The sequence below is a fragment of the Hypomesus nipponensis genome, chromosome 3 (genome assembly GCF_054491055.1).
Source record: "Hypomesus nipponensis isolate SF chromosome 3, ASM5449105v1, whole genome shotgun sequence".
NCBI lineage: Eukaryota > Metazoa > Chordata > Actinopteri > Osmeriformes > Osmeridae > Hypomesus > Hypomesus nipponensis.
Genome location: NC_140363.1, coordinates 19,679,032 through 19,699,444, shown reverse-complemented (window position 1 = coordinate 19,699,444; position 20,413 = coordinate 19,679,032). Strand labels below are relative to the sequence as shown.

The following is a 20,413-nucleotide window of genomic DNA, read 5'->3' as shown; positions in this document are numbered from 1 at the left end:
CAGCTAGGGGATGTTTCCAGCTCCCAGTATCTCCACTGAGCTGCTAGTACCCAACCCCCTGGTTGACAGGCAACTCTAGCAGAGACTAAACACCTCCAGCTATTAGGGAGCCTCATCCCCCATCCCAGACCCCCTCTCTCCCCTGCCCCCCCATCCCAGACCCCTCTCTCCCCTACCCCCCCATCCCAGACCCCTCTCTCCCCTGCCCCCCCATCCCAGACCCCTCTCTCCCCTGCCCCCCCATCCCAGACCCCTCTCTCCCCTGCCCCCCCATCCCAGACCCCTCTCTCCCCTGCCCCCCATCCCAGACCCCTCTCTCCCCTGCCCCCCCATCCCAGACCCCTCTCTCCCCTGCCCCCCCATCCCAGACCCCTCTCTCCCCTACCCCCCATCCCAGACCCCCTCTCTCCCCTACCCCCCCATCCCAGACCTCCACTCCCTGTCTCCATCAGGACACCCCTGTCCCAGACCTCCACCCCCTGTCTCCATCAGGACCCAGCTGACAGGGAGTGCTACCGTTGACAAAGACAGCAAAGCGCAGGAAGGAGAGGTAGCGCTCGCCCTCGATGGGGTTCCACCCAATGTCTGGGTATCCTTTATCCAGCAAGATGGGGCAGCTCTGGAGACCACAGCCAGCCAGGTATGTCACCACCTGGCTCACACACACACACACCACGCAAACACACACACACACCACGCAAACACACACCACACACACAACGCACCAATACATAGGAGTCCCCATTAGCATTTCATTTATATGAAGCAATAGCGATATGACATTTACAATGACTGCAAGCGTTGGAAGGCTCCTTCACCTTGTCCAGGTCGGGTTCCTCCAGGGCCAGGGCCAGCCCGTTGTTGTCCATCACTGAAGAGGCCGCCACGTCCAGTGGGGTGGAGCCTCTCATGGCTGGGGAGGCTGGGAGGCACACACACACACACACCAGTTACTACACCTGTTCAGGTGTGCTGAAAGCAGAGTTGTGTCAGCCTGACAGCAGGGGGCAGTATCATCACTCTACAGGCCAGCCAGCAGGGGGCAGTATCGTCACTCTACAGGCCAGCCAGCAGGGGGCACTATCGTCACTCTACAGGCCAGCCAGCAGGGGGCACTATCGTCACTCTACAGGCCAGCCAGCAGGGGGCAGTATCGTCACTCTACAGGCCAGCCAGCAGGGGGCAGTATCATCACTCTACACCCGATGCTTTAGTCTAGCTGCTGGACTGTCATTAAACCCATGTCCTTTTCCTTTGGACTAGATGAGTCACCCTCCCCCAGATGCATTCTCACCACACACACACACACACTCACACTCACACTCACACTCACGCACCCTTAATATCAGGTGTGGCAATAATGTATTCAGGCTCACAGCTCAAGGACCAATCCTGTCATCCCTAAGGGATTACTGCCTGTTCCAAACCTGTCAGAGACACACACACACACACACACACACAAACCACGTAATGCCTCCTGGTGTGAGCTATTGGTTTGTTTGTCATAAAGGCTCTGTTTACAGAGTGTTATGTTCATACAGTGGGCATGTGAGTATGGTTTGTGTCCGCAGTCCTGCAGGATGGGGTCAGGGGTGTCTGCAGGCCTGCAGGATGGGGTCAGGGGTGTCTGCAGTCTGCAGGATGGGGTCAGGGGTGTCTGCAGGCCTGCAGGATGGGGTCAGGGGTGTCTGCAGGCCTGCAGGATGGGGTCAGGGGTGTCTGCAGTCTGGGGTCAGGGGTGTCTGCAGGCCTGCAGGATGGGGTCAGGGGTGTCTGCAGTCTGGGGTCAGGGGTGTCTGCAGTCTGCAGGATGGGGTCAGGGGTGTCTGCAGTCTGGGGTCAGGGGTGTCTGCAGTCTGCAGGATGGGGTCAGGGGTGTCTGCAGTCTGCAGGATGGGGTCAGGGGTGTCTGCAGTCTGCAGGATGGGGTCAGGGGTGTCTGCAGTCTGGGGTCAGGGGTGTCTGCAGTCTGCAGGATGGGGTCAGGGGTGTCTGCAGTCTGGGGTCAGGGGTGTCTGCAGGCCTGCAGGATGGGGTCAGGGGTGTCTGCAGTCTGCAGGATGGGGTCAGGGGTGTCTGCAGGCCTGCAGGATGGGGTCAGGGGTGTCTGCAGTCTGCAGGATGGGGTCAGGGGTGTCTGCAGTCAGCAGGATGGGGTCAGGGGTGTCTGCAGTCTGCAGGATGGGGTCAGGGGTGTCTGCAGGCCTGCAGGATGGGGTCAGGGGTGTCTGCAGGCCTGCAGGATGGGGTCAGGGGTGTCTGCAGTCTGCAGGATGGGGTCAGGGGTGTCTGCAGTCCTGCAGGATGGGGTCAGGGGTGTCTGCAGGCCTGCAGGATGGGGTCAGGGGTGTCTGCAGTCTGCAGGATGGGGTCAGGGGTGTCTGCAGTCTGCAGGATGGGGTCAGGGGTGTCTGCAGGCCTGCAGGATGGGGTCAGGGGTGTCTGCAGTCTGCAGGATGGGGTCAGGGGTGTCTGCAGTCTGCAGGATGGGGTCAGGGGTGTCTGCAGTCTGCAGGATGGGGTCAGGGGTGTCTGCAGGCCTGCAGGATGGGGTCAGGGGTGTCTGCAGTCTGCAGGATGGGGTCAGGGGTGTCTGCAGTCTGCAGGATGGGGTCAGGGATGTCTGCAGTCTGCAGGATGGGGTCAGGGGTGTCTGCAGTCTGCAGGATGGGGTCAGGGGTGTCTGCAGTCTGCAGGATGGGGTCAGGGGTGTCTGCAGTCTGCAGGATGGGGTCAGGGGTGTCTGCAGGCCTGCAGTCCTCACCCAGTCCCACACTGCTGTTCTCCAGCAGGTAGCTCAGGTGGTCGAACATGGCCTTCTGGTTCTGACGGCTGATCCGGCAGAAGTAGCACAGGAAGCGACAGCAGCTCGCCACCATCTTGGGGAAGGCTATTTCCTGTTGACCACAGTCACATCTTACCACACAAGTACAAACTACCATTTTAACATCAAGCATTCATACGGCTATCAACAACAGAGCATCGAACTTCAGAAACAAACCTGTGTGTGTGTCTAATAACTGGAAGGTCAAACTGTTGAAATGCAGCACTGGAAAATGGGTCATTTCAATCTACAGTGATAATCAAATGAGAGGCTTCCAGAGTGAGCATGCTCCTCCTGTGTTCTGGTGTTCAATGTAGTGCCCGGCCTGTGAACACCACCAGGGTAGCAGGGAGGTCAGTACCTGGGATTTGCCTCCTCCCAGCACGTTGACCATCACCTCCATGACGGTCTCGTGCATGCCCAGCACGCGCATCAGGTTAGGGTGCTGGTAGAACACCTTGTTGTTCATGATGTCCCTGAAAACCACAGCAGGAGAACACACAGCCAAGCATCTTAAGCTACAGGGAGGAAATCCAACCACTGATTGCTCAGTCCAGTCAAACGATTTGTAATCCTGTACTCCACCAGAGTACCCCTGCTGCCTCTCAGCCCACCCTGCTGCCTCTCACCCCAGTCCACCCTGCTGCCTCTCACCCCAGTCCACCCTGCTGCCTCTCACCCCAGTCCACCCTGCTGCCTCTCACCCCAGTCCACCCTGCTGCCTCTCACCCCAGTCCACCCTGCTGCCTCTCACCCCAGTCCACCCTGCTGCCTCTCACCCCAGCCCACCCTGCTGTCTCTCACCCCAGTCCACCCTGCTGCCTCTCACCCCAGCCCACCCTGCTGTCTCTCACCCCAGTCCACCCTGCTGTCTCTCACCCCAGTCCACCCTGCTGCCTCTCACCCCAGTCCACCCTGCTGTCTCTCACCCCAGTCCACCCTGCTGTCTCTCACCCCAGTCCACCCTGCTGCCTCTCACCCCAGCCCACCCTGCTGTCTCTCACCCCAGTCCACCCTGCTGCCTCTCACCCCAGTCCACCCTGCTGCCTCTCACCCCAGTCCACCCTGCTGCCTCTCACCCCAGTCCACCCTGCTGCCTCTCACCCCAGTCCACCCTGCTGTCTCTCACCCCAGTCCACCCTGCTGCCTCTCACCCCAGTCCACCCTGCTGCCTCTCACCCCAGTCCACCCTGCTGCCTCTCACCCCAGTCCACCCTGCTGCCTCTCACCCCAGCCCACCCTGCTGTCTCTCACCCCAGTCCACCCTGCTGTCTCTCACCCCAGTCCACCCTGCTGTCTCTCACCCCAGTCCACCCTGCTGCCTCTCACCCCAGTCCACCCTGCTGCCTCTCACCCCAGCCCACCCTGATGTCTCTCACCCCAGCCCACCCTGCTGCCTCTCACCCCAGTCCACCCTGCTGCCTCTCACCCCAGTCCACCCTGCTGTCTCTCACCCCAGCCCACCCTGCTGCCTCTCACCCCAGTCCGTCGATCATCAACTTCTCCTCCTCCTTGCCCATGCGCACGGAGAGCAGCGAGCGGATCTGGCCCAGTGAGGCCAGCAGGGAGATGGTGTCGGGGACGGAGGCAGAGGAGATGGAGTAGGTCTTCCTCATGGCCCTCAGCAGCTCCCCAATCCCGTCGTACTGCCGCCGCAGCAGGCTGAACATCTTGCGGACCAGCTGGGGGTCCTGGATGTGGCTCTCCTGGGACCAGCTCACCATGGTCTGGGAGATCAGCTCCTTCAGGTTGGCTGCGGATACACGGACGACAGACACAGCATCACACTTGGAGCTGGTGAGGTACATCATGCTGTTTGTTTGACGATAACCATCTCAGAAACTTTACAACTACTGTGACAGCATTTTGCCCATGCTATATATATATAAACATGAACTTAACCATTGCTTGGAAATATCCTGCCTGACTATCCAGTCTACTGTGTGTTTAATGATCATTTTCATTGACCCCAGGACCTAGAGTTCACAGAAGAGAGAGAGGGAGAACCTTCCCTCCCAAAGACACCAGCCGTCTGCAGCACACACACTAACCCTGGACAGACTGCTCCTTACAGCACACTAACCCTGGACAGACTGCTCCTCACAGCACACTAACCCTGGACAGACTGCTCCTCACAGCACACTAACCCTGGACAGACTGCTCCTCACAGCACACTAACCCTGGACAGACTGCTCCTTACAGCACACTAACCCTGGACAGACTGCTCCTCACAGCACACTAACCCTGGCTTGTCACTCTGCTATCTAGTGTTACACAAGCCAAAGCACGCATGAAAAACACATTCAAAGACTGGATTCACACACTTGGTTCAGAGATACAGAATTATACAATGAACCAACCTTGAGTTTAGAAAAAAAAAATTGCCTTTCACAGTTGGAGGACTGTAGTCACACACTAGTGTGTGCGCACAGCAACAGCTTCTTTCTGAAGACAAGGCTGTATGTGAACAGTATCAGAGGAATTCTTTCCTTTATTTGGTTTGTAAAAAAAAGAAGTTTGTGAGCTCATTCATGAGCAGGAGATGGCTGGTGGGCAGTAGAGCGGAACTAAGGCAGAGTTATGTAAGACAGACAGACTCACATATGCTAACACTGCTGTTGAATACTGGGTCACTGTGGCCTAACTGAACTCAGTCATCAGTTCACCCAGCTGATACAAGGGGTTCCCTGAAAGGCTTCATTACAACTAGATCAATGAACCAATCACTGCTCTGTGTGTGTGAGAGTGTGTGTGTGTGTGTGTGTTTTGTGTGTGTGACATGGTTGTGTGTGTGATATGGGGTGTGAGTGTGTAATCTTATGAAGTCAGTTTTCCACCGTGGCAAGGCAGCGAGCAACAGGGTCCCCCCCCTCCTCCTCCTCCTCCTCCTCCCCCTCCTCCTCCTCCTCCTCCTCCTCCTCCCCCTGCCCTCCTCCTCCTCCTCCTCCTCCTCCCCCCCCTCCTCCCCCTCCCACACATCTCCTTAACAACATTGAAAAAGAAATGGACTTGGAAATGACTGTCCCTGGACATCTCTGCTGTACAGCAGAGAGATCCATCTGGCTTGTATACAAGCTGAACTACATCCCTTCAGTTTCTCTCTCTCTAACCAGCTAGAGCAAGTAAACATGATATAGTCCTAAACAGAAAAATACCTTTTACTTTTGACTGCATTTAAGAGTAGCACTAGCGATTACAGTACTCATACTACACCATAATACAGGTATACAATTAGAACTACAGTAGCAGTTACAATAACAGCAGCAGGGTGTAACTGTAACAGTGTAGCAGGGTTTAACAGTGTAGCAGAGTGTAACTGTGTAGCAGGGTGTAACAGTGTTTTTATTTTCATATATATATAATTATTGTATCTTGAATGTATCTTTTATTTATGAAAAAAATATATATATGAAAAAAAAATATATATATTATAAAGGTTTTTCTAAGAATGTATCTTGTGTTGACTGTCTAGATTAGCCTGAAGGTCAATCCTTAATAGTAAATTGAGACGTTTTAAGTAATTTCCAATTGAGTGGTTCTTTTTTTATTAGGGCTAGTATTACACTATATACTTCAAAGGAAAATCTTTAGCTAACCCCCATTAATGAAATATTGTCCTTTGAAGTATATAGCCTAATATTATTTGAGGTTTTCTTTAGCACTTCAGTAAGTATCGTGATTCCCTGGTGATATTATGATGAATCGTGATGTATTGAATCGTAACATGTGTATCGTGATATATATCATATCGCAAGGTCCTTGCCAACACCCCGCCCCCCAGTAGCAGTTCCAGTGTGACAGTCAGAGGGTCTTACAGGGGGTGGCCTGCTCATGTGCCAGTCTGCTGGGTGTCTCCTCAGCTCTCTGCTGGTGACCTTTGACCCTGTAGACCAGAGCGAGGAGACGGCCTGTGATGGACGTGTCCTGCTCCTGCTCCTCCTCCTCCATCGGGATGCCTGCACACACACACACACGCGCACACACACACACACACACACACACACACATAAACACTCCCCTCCAGAGCTAACATCGTTTCCTCAAGGTCACTTCCATCAGGAGTCAGGAGAATCTCCTAGTGGTCTTCCTGTCCTCATTGGTCAGTCCCTGGTCTCTGGTGTGTGTGTGTGTCTGTAGGGCTGCAGGATTCAGAAAGCCATTATACTTGCAGCTGCCCCAAGGAGAAACACTATTCAATTATTTATCAAAACATCAAGGTGTCAGAACAATCTAGTGAGGCACTGAACTATGACACTTCTGCAGCATGTGTGAGAGATAGAGAGGGAGGGAGAGAGGGAGAGCCAGAGAGAGAGGGAGGGAGGTAGAGAGGGAGGGAGAGAGGGAGGGAGAGAGGGAGGGAGAGAGGGAGGTAGAGAGGGAGGGAGAGAGGGAGGGAGGGAGCCAGAGAGGGGGAGAGAGAGAGCCAGAGAGAGAGGGAGGGAGGTAGAGAGGGAGGGAGGGAGAGAGAGAGCCATAGAGAGAGGGAGGGAAGTAGAGAGGGAGGGAGAAAGAACCAGAGAGAGGGAGGGAGGTAGAGAGGGAGAGAAAGAGGGTGGGAGGTAGAGAAGGAGAGAAAGAGAGAGAGCCAGAGAGAGAGGGAGGGAAGTAGAGAGGGAGAGAGAGAGAGCCAGAGAGAGAGGGAGGGAGGTAGAGAAGGAGAGAAAGAGAGAGAGCCAGAGAGAGAGGGAGGTAGAGAGGGAGAGAGCTGGTCAGGGGAACAAGACACCCTCATCTTAGTTAGGGTAGTTTTTGTTACCCACACAGGTATTATATCAAATGTGTTCTGAATGATTCAATATGGACGTTTGATTTGAATGACATCTTGATGTTGTCTGTGTGGTGTTATCTTTTTGTCTGTTTACTGTCACACGTTTTCCATCCAACACACAGAAAGCCGCTGAGGTGCATCAGTGTAGCTAAGTCTCTGAGTGTGTGTGTGTGTGTGGTGTGTGTGTGTGTGTGGTGTGTGTGTCCTACCACAGTGCAGACGCAACTCCTTGTGGAAGTTGTACAGCTCTTCCTGGATGTCTTCTGGACAGGGGCAGTCCTCCCCAGAACTAAAGCTCAGCAGCATGTTGATCTGTACACACACACACACACACACACACACGCACACGCACACAGAAGAGAAAGGGTTACAGGCTGGTAGAGGGGAGGACAGGAGAGGGAGGAGAGAAGCTTTTCTCCCTGCCAGGCACGGGGAGGGGACGAGGGAGACTGGGACGAGGGAGACTGGGACTCGTCCTTCCTGTCTTCCTCAGACAGAAGAGAGGAGAACCATGCTACCTGTCGACCTGTTGCTGTGGGGATGACACAGCAGAGAGGGATGGCTTAGCACAGCCTTGAGGCTGGGCTGTGGAGGGACACTCCCATTGAAGAGCTCTCTCTAGGGTTAAGAGCTCAAAGCCCTCTCTCAGCTCAGCTCACTGCCTGTAAGGAGCCCTGATACAAACCAAGCAGGAATGTATTCAACAGGAGATCAATTACCCCACCATGATGAGCAATATCGTTCCTCTGCACCTAACTCTCCAGCCAGCCTCTCATCATCAGAGAGGAACGGAAACAGGGCTCCTTATTGCAAGTGACTCTGTTTGACCTGTGACCTTTAACTGAGAACAAGAACAGTGTTTTCATCATAAAAGTATAGGCTTTTAATTGTTATCAATTACTGAAAATGTCCACATTTGAACTGTGGTCATCGTATCCTTCCATCCCCCATCCCCCCTCTCGCATCTCTCCTTCCTTCTGCTCTCTCTCTCATTTCTCTCTTGCATCTCTCTCATCTCTTTCTCATCTCTCCTTCCCTCTGCTCTCTCCTCTCTCCTTCCCTCTGCTCTCTCTCTCTAAGTTTGCTCTGAGCTGATGTGAACCTTGTCTGTGCTAACAGTGTGATGAGGTTAACACAGACAGATGCCTGCAGCCATGGTTTCAGAAAGTGGGCAGCGGTTCAAAACCCCAAACTGAGTTATGAGGCGGGAGCTGGCGTGTGGATGAAACTGCTGGCCTGTGACTTTCTCCAACACCGTAATTACAAAAGAAGGTGGACATCATCCTGTAATACCTATCATCTATGTCATTAAGTCAGGGGTTATTTCAGGGGCAGGGCAGGGTTAATCAGACTGGAATCAATCAAAAGTCTGGTGGAGAGAGTGCTAAGTTGTTATTGGTAAACGTCCCAGATTCTCCCTCCCTCCCTCCCTCTGTTGACCCTCCCACTGCCTGGGGCACAGCTCTGCACAGGCCTCAGGGCATCAACACTTCAGCTGGCCCCCTCACCTCCACAGGGAACCAGGGACCTCCCCCAGTAGGCTGGTCTTTAGAGAGAAGGGGAGGTGGGGGTGTGGAGGTGGTGTCTGCTGTACCTGCTCCTGGGGAGGAGAGCGGAACTCCTTTGTCTTCCTGGCGGTGACGGCGGCTGACATGTTGAGGGCCAGCATGAGCTCGTTGTAGCGGAACTTCTGGTTGTACTGCAGCTTGGAGACGAAGCGGTCTGAGAAGGAGACAATGGCCTCCACGCGATGCTTCAGTTCACAGTCACAGAAGTAGTGCAGCAGCTCACACATCTAGGACACACACACACACACACTGTAAGCGCTCAGATAACAGGTGGTGTCTGATAGCAGAGTAACGGCACGTCTCTGATGTAGGGGGAGACGAGGGAACAGGACTTGAGGATAATACTGAGCCCTTTCATGTGTGAGTGCTTTAGAACGGGGCCATAAATGTTAGGAGGGGAGGGGGAGGGGGGGAGATAGTGAGATCAGAGCAGTGGACCTCTGTCATCAGTCAGTTTCCTGGATGAAAACATCACCACAGTAGGAACAGATTTAAGGTCAGCTTGGGTTTTCTCTCCGTAAAAAAGTTGGTAAAAGAAAACCTGACCCTGGATCAGATGTGAGGGTTACCTGTCGTTTCACTGGCTCAGGCAGTCTCTTCTCCAGGAGCCCTTTCATTGGCTGCTTGGCCTCTCTCGCCTCCTCCTCCTCCCCCGCCTCAACTTCCTTCTCCTCCGCCCCCTTCAGCCCCTCTTTCTCCGTCGCCTCCGCTACCGCGGCAACCGCCTCCTCGCTCGTGTCTCCGAACACGCTGGGGTGGATGAGGAGCAGGATCTTCTGCACGTCCTCGCTGCCCAGCACGCCCATGGTGAGCAGCGTGCCAATCAGCTTGAGGATGGGCACAAACTCGTACTCCACGCTGCCCCCTACAGGGTCCCTGATGTGGTGCCCTCCGCCCTGCACGGCCTCCGTCAGCATGCAGATGGCCTTCTCCTTCAGCGCGTCCAGCGGGATCTGAGGGCTGAAGCTCTGGGGGTCCCGTTGGCTGCTCACGAAGCAGGGCGGGACGAAGTTGAGGCGGGGCTTGAGCGAGGTGCTTAACCCCACCCCCGGTGGGAGGTGTTTGTGGGAGGAGTTGGAGAACAGGCGAATGGAGCGCGTCTCGGCGGTGACAGGGATGATGAACTCGTTGTTCATCATGAGGCGCGCCTCCTTGGCCGTCTCCAGGTGGATGCTGATGAGGACGTTGTAGAAGCCCTCACGCAGCACGCCCGACAGGTACTGGTTGTCGATGGTGTAGAGGAGCTGTGATTGGTCCAGGTGGCTGCAGAGGGCGTGAGCCACGCGGGTGTTGCCCAGGGCGCAGAGGGCCCCGTACAGCTTCAGCGTATGGTGGTGGAACGTCCTCATCTCCTCCAGCTCCGACAGCTCCATGATGTCCACACACCTGGGGACACACAAGCAGAGAGTGTGGGTGTTCCTCGAACCCGCTATCTGGGTGCAGTATCTGTCTACCTGGGTGCAGTATCTGTCTACCTGGGTGCAGTATCTGTCTACCTGGGTGCAGTATCTGTCTACCTGGGTGCAGTATCTGTCTACCTGTTTTCCTCGGGGATGTGGACAGCCATCATCTGCAAGGGCTCCAGACACTGCACCCCCCAGCCATGCCTCTCGCTGACCCGGCCTGTGTCCACCCTGAGGAAGGTGTTGGGCATGCGGCTCCAAAGCACCGCCTGGATGGTCTGGACGTCTAGCCGAGGGGGGCACTGGGGCACCGGGTTCCTCAGCTCACTCTTAAAGATGGCTGACGACAGGGGCATGGCGTTCTGGAGGGGGCAAAGGTCAAGGGTCACACTGATAGGTCACACTGAGGTGGAGAATGAGTATGGGTCCAGTATGTAGGTAGAGTATTTAGTTACAGTTCAGTATATGGGTACCTTGATTTTAGCCAGCTCAAACTGGAACAGATTGGGGCTTGTTGGTCGCACAAACACAGCAGGGAAGAGTTTGGTGTTGGGTTCCACCTGGTCAGAACACAGACACATGCTCCAGTCAGAACACAGACACATGCTCCAATCAGAACACTGACACATGCTCCAATCAGAACACTGACACATGCTCCAATCAGAACACTGACACATGCTCCAATCAGAACACTGACACATGCTCCAATCAGAACACTGACACATGCTCCAGTCAGGCCTCAAAGCACAAACACTAACAGCAAGAAGAAATGTGATGAATGTGATTTGCAGCAAACTGCTTAGCAAGACGAGATTTTTTGCAAGGTTTTGTAGGAGTCTCACTTAATGTGTGTGTGTGTGTGTATATACATAGTGAGTCAGCACATACACTTTTACCTGTGTGTGCGTGAGTGTGTGTGACTGAGTGAGTGTATATGTGTGTGTGTGAGTGTGTGTGAGTGAGTGTGACTCAGAGCAGTTTAAAAGCTTGGCGTGTTTCTGCGAGGAACGACTTATTGATTCTGTTTTCTCTCTCATTGTGGAAGGTACCGTCAGATAGACAGGCTTAGGTGCAGACAGGCAGACCTCCAGTGAGACAGACAGACACAGACAGACAGACAGACAGGCAGACAGGCGAATGAGAGATGGTTGCTGTCTGAGGGTCGTCAGATAGAGTCTAGACAGACACACACTCACTCACACGGTGTGTGTGTGACTGAGAGAGAGACAGGTGAGAGAGCGTGACTACCTGGTAGGACGTGGCGATGTCCTTGCCGTTGACAGTGAAGGAGACAAGGCCGGTGGCCAGGTCGATCAGACAGCCTATCTCCAGGTCCACGCTACTGCGCCGAGATGACTGACCACTGCTGCACACGTCACCCCCCCACACCATGTAGCAGTTACTCCTCTTAACACTGAAGGGAGGAGGGAGGAGAGGGAGGAGTGGAGGAGGAAAGACAAGGGTGGAGAGGAGGGAGAAGACGGAGGAGTGGAGGGAGGAGAGAGGAGTGGAGAACAGCAGCCAGAGAAAAAGGAGATAACATGAGAAGAGGAGAAGGGTCTTCCTGCTGGTCTGAAGGACAGGGTTTCCTTGACAACACACTCACCTCTCGTGGACACGCCCACGCTCATCTCCCAGGGTAACCGTGACTGTCCGGTTCTTGCTGAGGTGGAAGTTGTTGCTATAGTAATGGTAGTCTGGGGTGACCCAGCCCACCCACACACAGGAAGGGTCCTGTCCAGCGAAGACCCTGAGACAGTGGTAGTACTGCAAGACAGCAGGCTCCAGTCACACAGCAGCTTCCACACACACTACACCCAGCCCAGCCTAGCCTAGCCTAGCCACCCAGCCTCCACATACACTACACCCAGCCTAGCCACCCAGCCTCCACACACACTACACCCAGCCTAGCCACCCAGCCTCCACACACACTACACCCAGCCTAGCCTAGCCTAGCCACCCAGCCTCCACACACACTACACCCAGCCTAGCCTAGCCTAGCCACCCAGCCTCCACACACACTACACCCAGCCTAGCCTAGCCTAGCCTAGCCACCCAGCCTCCACACACACTACACCCAGCCTAGCCACCCAGCCCCACACACACTACACCCAGCCTAGCCACCCAGCCTCCACACACATATTCCACATTCAGTATAGTAGTACAGACTGGAACGTTCTGATAGACAAGTCACTGGGTGACAGTGTTACCGTGGTGATGCTGCTGTAGTCCACCCGCCTGGTCTCGTCACTGTGCTTCACAGCCCTCAGAGGATACCTGAGGGAGGGTCAGAGGTCAACCTTACAAACCTGTGTTTGAGCTTGAGAGAGTGTGTGTGTGTGACCTGTGTTTGAGCTTGAGACAGTGTGTGTGTGTGACCTGTGTTTGAGCTTGAGACAGTGTGTGTGTGTGACCTGTGTTTGAGCTTGAGACAGTGTGTGTGTGTGACCTGTGTTTGAGCTTGAGATAGTGTGTGTGATCTGTGTTTGAGCTTGAGACAGTGTGTGTGACCTGTGTTTGAGCTTGAGACAGTGTGTGTGTGTGACCTGTGTTTGAGCTTGAGACAGTGTGTGTGTGTGACCTGTGTTTGAGCTTGAGACAGTGTGTGTGTGTGACCTGTGTTTGAGCTTGAGATAGTGTGTGTGATCTGTGTTTGAGCTTGAGACAGTGTGTGTGACCTGTGTTTGAGCTTGAGACAGTGTGTGTGTGTGACCTGTGTTTGAGCTTGAGACAGTGTGTGTGTGTGACCTGTGTTTGAGCTTGAGACAGTGTGTGTGTGTGACCTGTGTTTGAGCTTGAGACAGTGTGTGTGTGTGACCTGTGTTTGAGCTTGAGATAGTGTGTGTGATCTGTGTTTGAGCTTGACACAGTGTGTGTGACCTGTGTTTGAGCTTGAGACAGTGTGTGTGACCTGTGTTTGAGCTTGAGGGTGTCATCGTCATGCAGGCCGTTCATGTGGAGGGCGGGGCTGGTGTTGAATACAGGATGGAACTCCACAGGCATGCTGAGTCTGCAAAACAGCATGTCAGCCTGGCTGCTCTGAACACATGTCCGCAGAGACACCTTCAGACAGGGGGGGGAGTCCACCGTCCCGTCAATACGGCTGACCTGGGGGGGCAACATAACAGGTGTGTAAAAAAAGGGCAAAACAAATAAACTTTGTCTTGAAATAACATTAGATTTGGAAAAGGTCAAGCAATCAATATGTATAGAAAAATATTTTTTCAGAGAAAAAGGAGAGAAAAAGTTTTTTTGCAAAATAAGTGGAAGGAAAAATAAGTAATCTCCTCTCCTTTCACTATGTGAGTGAAAAACAAGTTTGTAACAAAAACACTTTCTAAAGGTTCAACAAATATATATTTTTTAGATTAGAGGTTAGATTTTTTTTTTTTTTTTTAAGGTGAAAACATATTTTCGAAAAAAGAGTTTACAAACAAAAGTCCTCTTCTCTCCTTTCACATTGTGCAAAAGCATCAACTTTTACCAGAGTCTTTTTAAACATGAGAATCTGTACTTCTACTGAGTGAAGGATGTTCTGCCATCTCTGCTTATCTTACCACTATGGAGTTGTGTAGTGTGATCTTACCACTATGGAGTTGTGGTCTTTCGGCACGTTGACGAAGGTGGGCAGACGCTTGCTGAACCACATGGTGACCTCTCGGTTCATGTTGACGGCAAACGGTTCAAATCCCTCCTGCAGACCACACATGGTGTAGTAGCTGAAGGTGCTGGCATCCTTGCCCAGGTTCATGCGCCCCACCTGGGACAGACCCAGGCTACAGACTGGGATGAACCCTGGAGAGGACACAAGCAGTCAGCATGCTGAGAGCTTGGATACACAACACACAGCTATACTCTCTCTCTGTCTCTCTCTGTCTCTCTCTGTCTCTCTCTGTCTCTCTCTGTCTCTCTCTGTCTCTCTCTGTCTCTCTCTGTCTCTCTCTCTCTCTATCCACCTTTTACGAAAGGCAATTTACGAGTGTCACATTAAATGAGGGTCATTTTATAATGGTGAGGCACTTATTCTTCAGTCATTTCCACAGCATGGCTGTTTGAGGTCAACTCAAACTGTCCTGTCGTTGCTCCCACGGCCGGGAGTCACGATGGAACAGGATGACAGCAGTGAGAGAAGGTTCACATACACACACACACACACACACACACACCGTCCTCGGTCTCAAAGTCAGCAAAGCAGAGTTCGGAGCCGCTGCTGGTGATGAGGATCTCTCCGTTGAGGGTGAAGATCATGGACTTGTCCTCCATGTTGATCATGCAGCCCACCACATCCCCCGCACGCCAGCAGCGCCCGAAGAAACGACCGCCCTGGTTCAGACGCTGGCCCTGAACACACACATTGGTTTTCTATCCCACACAAAACAAGTGTAATTAAACAAGACACACACACACAAGAGAACCCAGCAGACAGCTCACCCTGAACCCGTCAAACACGAAGGCCAGGTGGTCCAAGCCCAGCTCCACATCAGGCCTGCAGCCCGGCCGCGCCCAGCCCACACGCATGTCCCCGCCCGTCACTGCCTCAAACTCAAAGTACCACTTCCCCGTCCGCACGGCGTACGTGCGCTCCACTCGGAAGAAGCGGACCTTGTCAATGCTCAGCCTCTCCACAATGTGACCTGCTGGGGGGGAGGGGAGGTCAGCCTTGCATCACCTCACGGCTACAACATGCTACACATGAACACTACAGCAGTTACTCAGGAGAACAGTTTGCATGTTTGCAAGGTGTTGCTCAGAGATGCATCTCACGTCTCCTGACCAGGAAGTCAACTCACCGCCTTCCTGGTCAGGTGGGTCGATGTTATACCCATAGCCAATCAGAGTGCGGATGGCTTCCCGGAGGCTGTCCCTGTTGGACTTCTTGGTGCGCTCGTCCAGCAGGTTATAGGGCACCAGGCGAGGGTTACGCTTGCTCTTCACATCCTGTTAGCCCGCACCAGACACACACACTCTCATCATGTCTCAGTTTGAGCCAGGGAGCCAGCTCAATGCAGTCAATCAGTGAGGATCATTAAGTAGTTAATCATCCATCTGTCCTAACTATTAGAACAGCTTAACACAGTGGTCTGAGTTGTCAGCCTCAGCCTGGTGAAGGCAGGCTGGGTCCTGGATCTGAGTCTCCTTTAGAGCAGCTTTCTGCAGCCAAGGCATTGTGAGCGAACAGAAAGCTGTCAGGACACATAAAGCCTAGAGCGGCATACAATACGGTCTGCTTCAGTGAAGTCATAGCGACTTAGAGATCACAACCGCGCGCGTGTGTGTGAGGTACCTGCTGGATGCCGTAGGTCCAGCCCTGCTTGATGCGGTCCTTGGCCCAGACGTTGTGAGCGTTCTCAGCCAGCCGCTCCACCAGCAGCTCCTGAGCCGGGCTCAGCCTCACCTCCGACAGCCCCAGAGGGCTGGGCTTGTAGCCGTTAGACATCATGTAGCTGCAACACAGCCACAGCCACAGTCACTACTACCGCTACCGCTACCACTACCATCAGCAACAGGAAGTACTGTACTACGATTTTTATGGTATCAGAAAAACTTAAATATATTTGTTTTTCGGACAACTTTTTACTTTCACTCCTTACATTTTAAGCTGTTCTCATCTCTCCTCTCCTTTCACTATGTGTGTATAAAAAACTTAATTAAAAAGTAGGCAGAGTAAACAAAGGGAGATGTTCGAAATTCAACTTTTACCAGAGTCTTTTTAAACATGAATGGTACTTCTTACTTGAGTGAAGGATGTGTGTACTTTTGCCATCTCTGGCTACCATACTGCTAACATCAACGCTAACACACACAAGATATATGGTATGGTATATATATATATATATATATATATATATATATAATTGTATGTGTGTATGTACATATGTGCAAGTGATATATTGCATGTTGTTACTTCTTTGGGAGTTTAATCCTCTTCAGATCATCTTCAGCATTGGGGTTGACCTGGACCACATGGCAGCCCAGGGCCAACAGGGTCCTAAAGAGAGCCAGGTGTATGGTGAGCCAGCATGGTTGATAAGAATAGTAATCAAACACAGAACATTCTCATTCAGTTTAACACAGTTTCACTGCCCAGGACAGTGTTGGAACCCAGGACCCAGGTTACTGCAGTACTGCCAATGTAGCCACGGACACACAGAGGAAGTAATGAATTGTTTAATTGTGCATATCTTTGGCCATTATTAAACAATATAATTGCAGGGGTTGGAAAAGGTTATTGAATCCACAGATTTGTTTAAACTGTTCTTTATTTCCAGACAGTGGTGTTTCTGTAGGTTCATCACAAACTAGCTTATTTACTGAAGTGCTCCTTCTTCATCACTCATGTACACACACACAACACAAACATGTTTTGTCTGTTAAGTTTCTTTTTTGCGTGTCCTTTGAAATACACTTCACACCTGTCTGGCCATACACATGCTGCTCTCTGTCTCTCTCCTTCTCCTTCTGCCCCCCTCTCCTTCTCCTTCTCCTTCTGCCCCCCTTCCCCTCCTCCCTCTCTCCCTCCAAACAGGAACACAGGGACTCAGAATACAGGACATACTTCAACGTTTCTGTGGACATCTGCAGGTTGTAATTCTTCTCAGTTTCAGGTAATTTGGAGAAATCCACCAGACAGGGGTGCTGGCGCTTGTTGTCATCTCTGATCTGGAACACAACAGTCAAAACCCGACAAGATCAGACACACAACATGGTGAAGCTGGGGCCAGCAGGATGAATCTGCTGTCCTTAACATCACTATTCTACCTTTACGATGGAGGGACATTACATGGGAGGTTATGAGCACTGAAAATAACATTCAAGGTCATATAGACAACAAGAGGGGGAGGGGCTTCTCCGTCACAGTGCTTCTGGTGACGTTGTGCCCTGGAGAACATGTTATGAATATAGAGAGCATGTTTTCTGGGGAGCCAGACAGCAGAGAGGCTAAAACACCAGCAGAGAGATGTGGCACTGCCTGGCAGTGGTGAAGTCGTGTTTACCAGGAAAACATGCAGGGTTGTTCACAGGTGTAGCTGTGAGTTGTTGGATGAACGACGCTCAGCTCTTTTGTGAATAGTACAAGAAGTACTTTTTAAATTTTGACTGTTATATGCTTCCGAGGGAGGAAGCTATGCTAACTATCCTAACCAACAGCTAATAGGCTAAGGTTTGTAAGTGTTTCATTTCTCTTCTTTTCTGTCCCCAGGGCAACCATAAGAGGGTTTTAATGAAGCCTGTGTGAGGCCAATGAGGAGAGTACCATGCCCTCTACAGAGGAGGCTTCTGCCACCCAGACCCAGGAACTTGTGCCCCAGCCCCGGCCCCGGCCCCGGCCTGGCCTCACACACAGAGGACAGTGTCTGACAGTTAACAAGCCTAGTTACAGCACATGTTGCTGGAGCTCTGGGTGCAGAACTCTGTTTTAATGAAGCTCTGAGCTAGCCTTGATGTCCTCACCCCAAATCACACGCTCTATCATCATGTTGGACTGTGTGGAGGGGGAGGGCTGTCACTGGGAGGGTTAAAAGAGGAAGAGAGGAGGGTTGGAGGAGAGGAGGAATGCGAGAGGAGAGGAGGGTTGGAGGAGAGGAGGAATGAGAGAGGAGAGGAGGGTTGGAGGAATGAGAGAGGGGTTGGAGGAGAGGAGGAATGAGAGAGGAGAGGAGGGTTGGAGGAGAGGAGGAATGAGAGAGGAGAGGAGGAATGAGAGAGGAGGAGCTTGAGGACCAGAGCCAGTATTCTTTGTGTTTGTAATATAAACATAAGAGCTGGGGAGCACATTGTTTCTGTTCAGGTCGTCTGCACCTCACTGTGCAGCTGGGCAAAACAGGTCAAAGATCCTCAAAGTCCAATAAACCAAGAGTCACTGACGCAGTGTAGTCTACTGACACACACACCTCCAAAAAACAAGCACCAGATGAAGGAGAATCATTTGGACTACACCAGGTCTGTTAGTCTCAGGGGGAAACGTCACCTGCATCTATTTCTTGGTTTATTGTAGCAGTTTAACGGTCTACAGTGACCTGTTGTGTCCTTGGAGTAAAACAATTGCATTGATATTCATGATACTAGACGTGAGACAGAGTGAGTCTGTCACCTACCAACACACTAAAATGAAAGTCAAATGGTAGAAGGAACACAGAAAGAGGAGGATTTTTGGTCACTTACCCTCTGTTGAGTTTGAACCGCAAATTATAAAAGAGAAAAGCAAAATGGTGTACAGGCTTTTTGGTTCGCAAACGGTCGCATTCCAAACCTAGAGCATTTCACTTTGTAAAAACTAGTAATTTCTCAATAAACAAACATAAACGGTTCTTTTATTACTCTATCAAAACTGTATAGATTAAGTGTGTATCACTGGAATGCTGTTGCATATAAATCACAGCTGTTGTGTGAACCCTGTCCTCTGTGTTGTGTGTGAGTGTGGGTGTCCTGAGCAGCAGAGCAGGTCATACCTTGCCGTAGGACCATCCCAGCTCGATCTTGTTCATGCCCCACAGCTCGTGGATGTTCTCAGCCAGCTTGTCTCGGACCTTCTCCAGGTGGGAGGGCATGACCACCTGAGACCAGGATCACAGACAACACCGCTACACCCTGAACCAAACCCTGAGTACGGCTGCTCATGCAGAGTCTGGAACCTGGCAGGGCTGTGTTCCAGTGCAGTCAGTGTGTGAGAGTGGAGAGAGCTACCTGGCTGGTCTCCACAGGTGTGGGGATGTAGGAGGCCTGTGAGAGCAGCTGGGTGGTGCCCAGCAGGTCCCTCACCCCCTCCTGGTCCCTCTTGTACTCCTTCACAGGCTCCACGCGCATCTTCTCCTTGGGCAGCAGGGCCTCGCAGCACGGAGCGTAGCTCGACGGCGGCAGGAACTTGAAGTCGCCGTGGCGACCCCCCAACAGGAAACGCACCCTGGGGAGACAGGAAACAGTTGGTTCCACCATGAACAAGGAAGGGTACAGAACCAGGGGTTCACCATGCGTGTTTTCACCCCATGGACGCACTGACTGTTTTATCCTCGTTCATGTTAACACCGTCAACTCCCTCTGTCTGACTGACTCAGAGACAGAGGCAGCTCTGTGTGTCTGACTCAGAGACAGAGGCAGTTCTGTGTGTCTGACTCAGAGACAGAGGCAGCTCTGTGTGTCTGACTCAGAGACAGAGGCAGTTCTGTGTGTCTGACTCAGAGAAAGAGGCAGTTCTGTGTCTGACTCAGAGACAGAGGCAGTTCTGTGTGTCTGACTCAGAGACAGAGGCAGCTCTGTGTGTCTGACTCAGAGACAGAGGCAGTTCTGTGTGTCTGACTCAGAGACAGAGGCAGTTCTGTGTGTTTGAACCAGAGACAGAGGCAGCTCTGTGTGTTTGAACCAGAGACAGAGGCAGTTCTGTGTGTTTGAACCAGAGACAGAGGCAGTTCTGTGTGTCTGACTCAGAGACAGAGGCAGTTCTGTGTGTCTGACTCAGAGACAGAGGCAGTTCTATGTGTCTGACTCAGAGACAGAGGCAGTTCTGTGTGTCTGACTCAGAGACAGAGGCAGCTCTGTGTGTCTGACTCAGAGACAGAGGCAGTTCTGTGTGTCTGACTCAGAGACAGAGGCAGCTCTGTGTGTCTGAACCAGAGACAGAGGCAGCTCTGTGTGTCTGACTCAGAGACAGAGGCAGTATTTGAATCTTCCACATCAGACAGAAACTGAAACATCGGACAGGTCTCCGCTCCAGAGAGGAGATGGACAGATGGACAGTAAAAGGTTTCTGATGTTCAAAACGGGTCGATCACGAAATCCTGAGAAGTTTGCTGGAGCTTGAAATTCCATTTTGCAGACCTGTCAATCACACCATTTGAAGTCACCATGGCAACAA

General features: G+C 52.3%; 1 protein-coding gene across 1 annotated transcript in view; it reads right to left on the bottom strand.

Moving 5' to 3' along the window:
* LOC146300257 (ryanodine receptor 3) overlaps positions 1–14,875 on the bottom strand; it is a 51,207-nt gene extending 36,332 nt beyond the window's left edge. The window contains exons 1-17 of the mRNA XM_084682192.1: positions 14,730–14,875; positions 14,150–14,358; positions 13,475–13,671; positions 12,774–12,840; positions 12,170–12,330; positions 11,812–11,977; positions 11,037–11,123; positions 10,699–10,925; positions 9,730–10,546; positions 9,187–9,387; positions 7,802–7,904; positions 6,640–6,780; positions 4,304–4,577; positions 3,186–3,300; positions 2,765–2,897; positions 819–922; positions 517–652 (exon numbers count right to left, since the gene is read on the bottom strand). Coding sequence (XP_084538318.1) covers positions 517–652; positions 819–922; positions 2,765–2,897; positions 3,186–3,300; positions 4,304–4,577; positions 6,640–6,780; positions 7,802–7,904; positions 9,187–9,387; positions 9,730–10,546; positions 10,699–10,925; positions 11,037–11,123; positions 11,812–11,977; positions 12,170–12,330; positions 12,774–12,840; positions 13,475–13,671; positions 14,150–14,358; positions 14,730–14,835 — 3,244 coding nt within the window. The 5' untranslated portion in view covers positions 14,836–14,875. The remainder of the gene's footprint in view (positions 1–516; positions 653–818; positions 923–2,764; positions 2,898–3,185; positions 3,301–4,303; positions 4,578–6,639; positions 6,781–7,801; positions 7,905–9,186; positions 9,388–9,729; positions 10,547–10,698; positions 10,926–11,036; positions 11,124–11,811; positions 11,978–12,169; positions 12,331–12,773; positions 12,841–13,474; positions 13,672–14,149; positions 14,359–14,729) is intronic.
* Between the last annotated feature and the right edge of the window lie 5,538 nt (positions 14,876–20,413).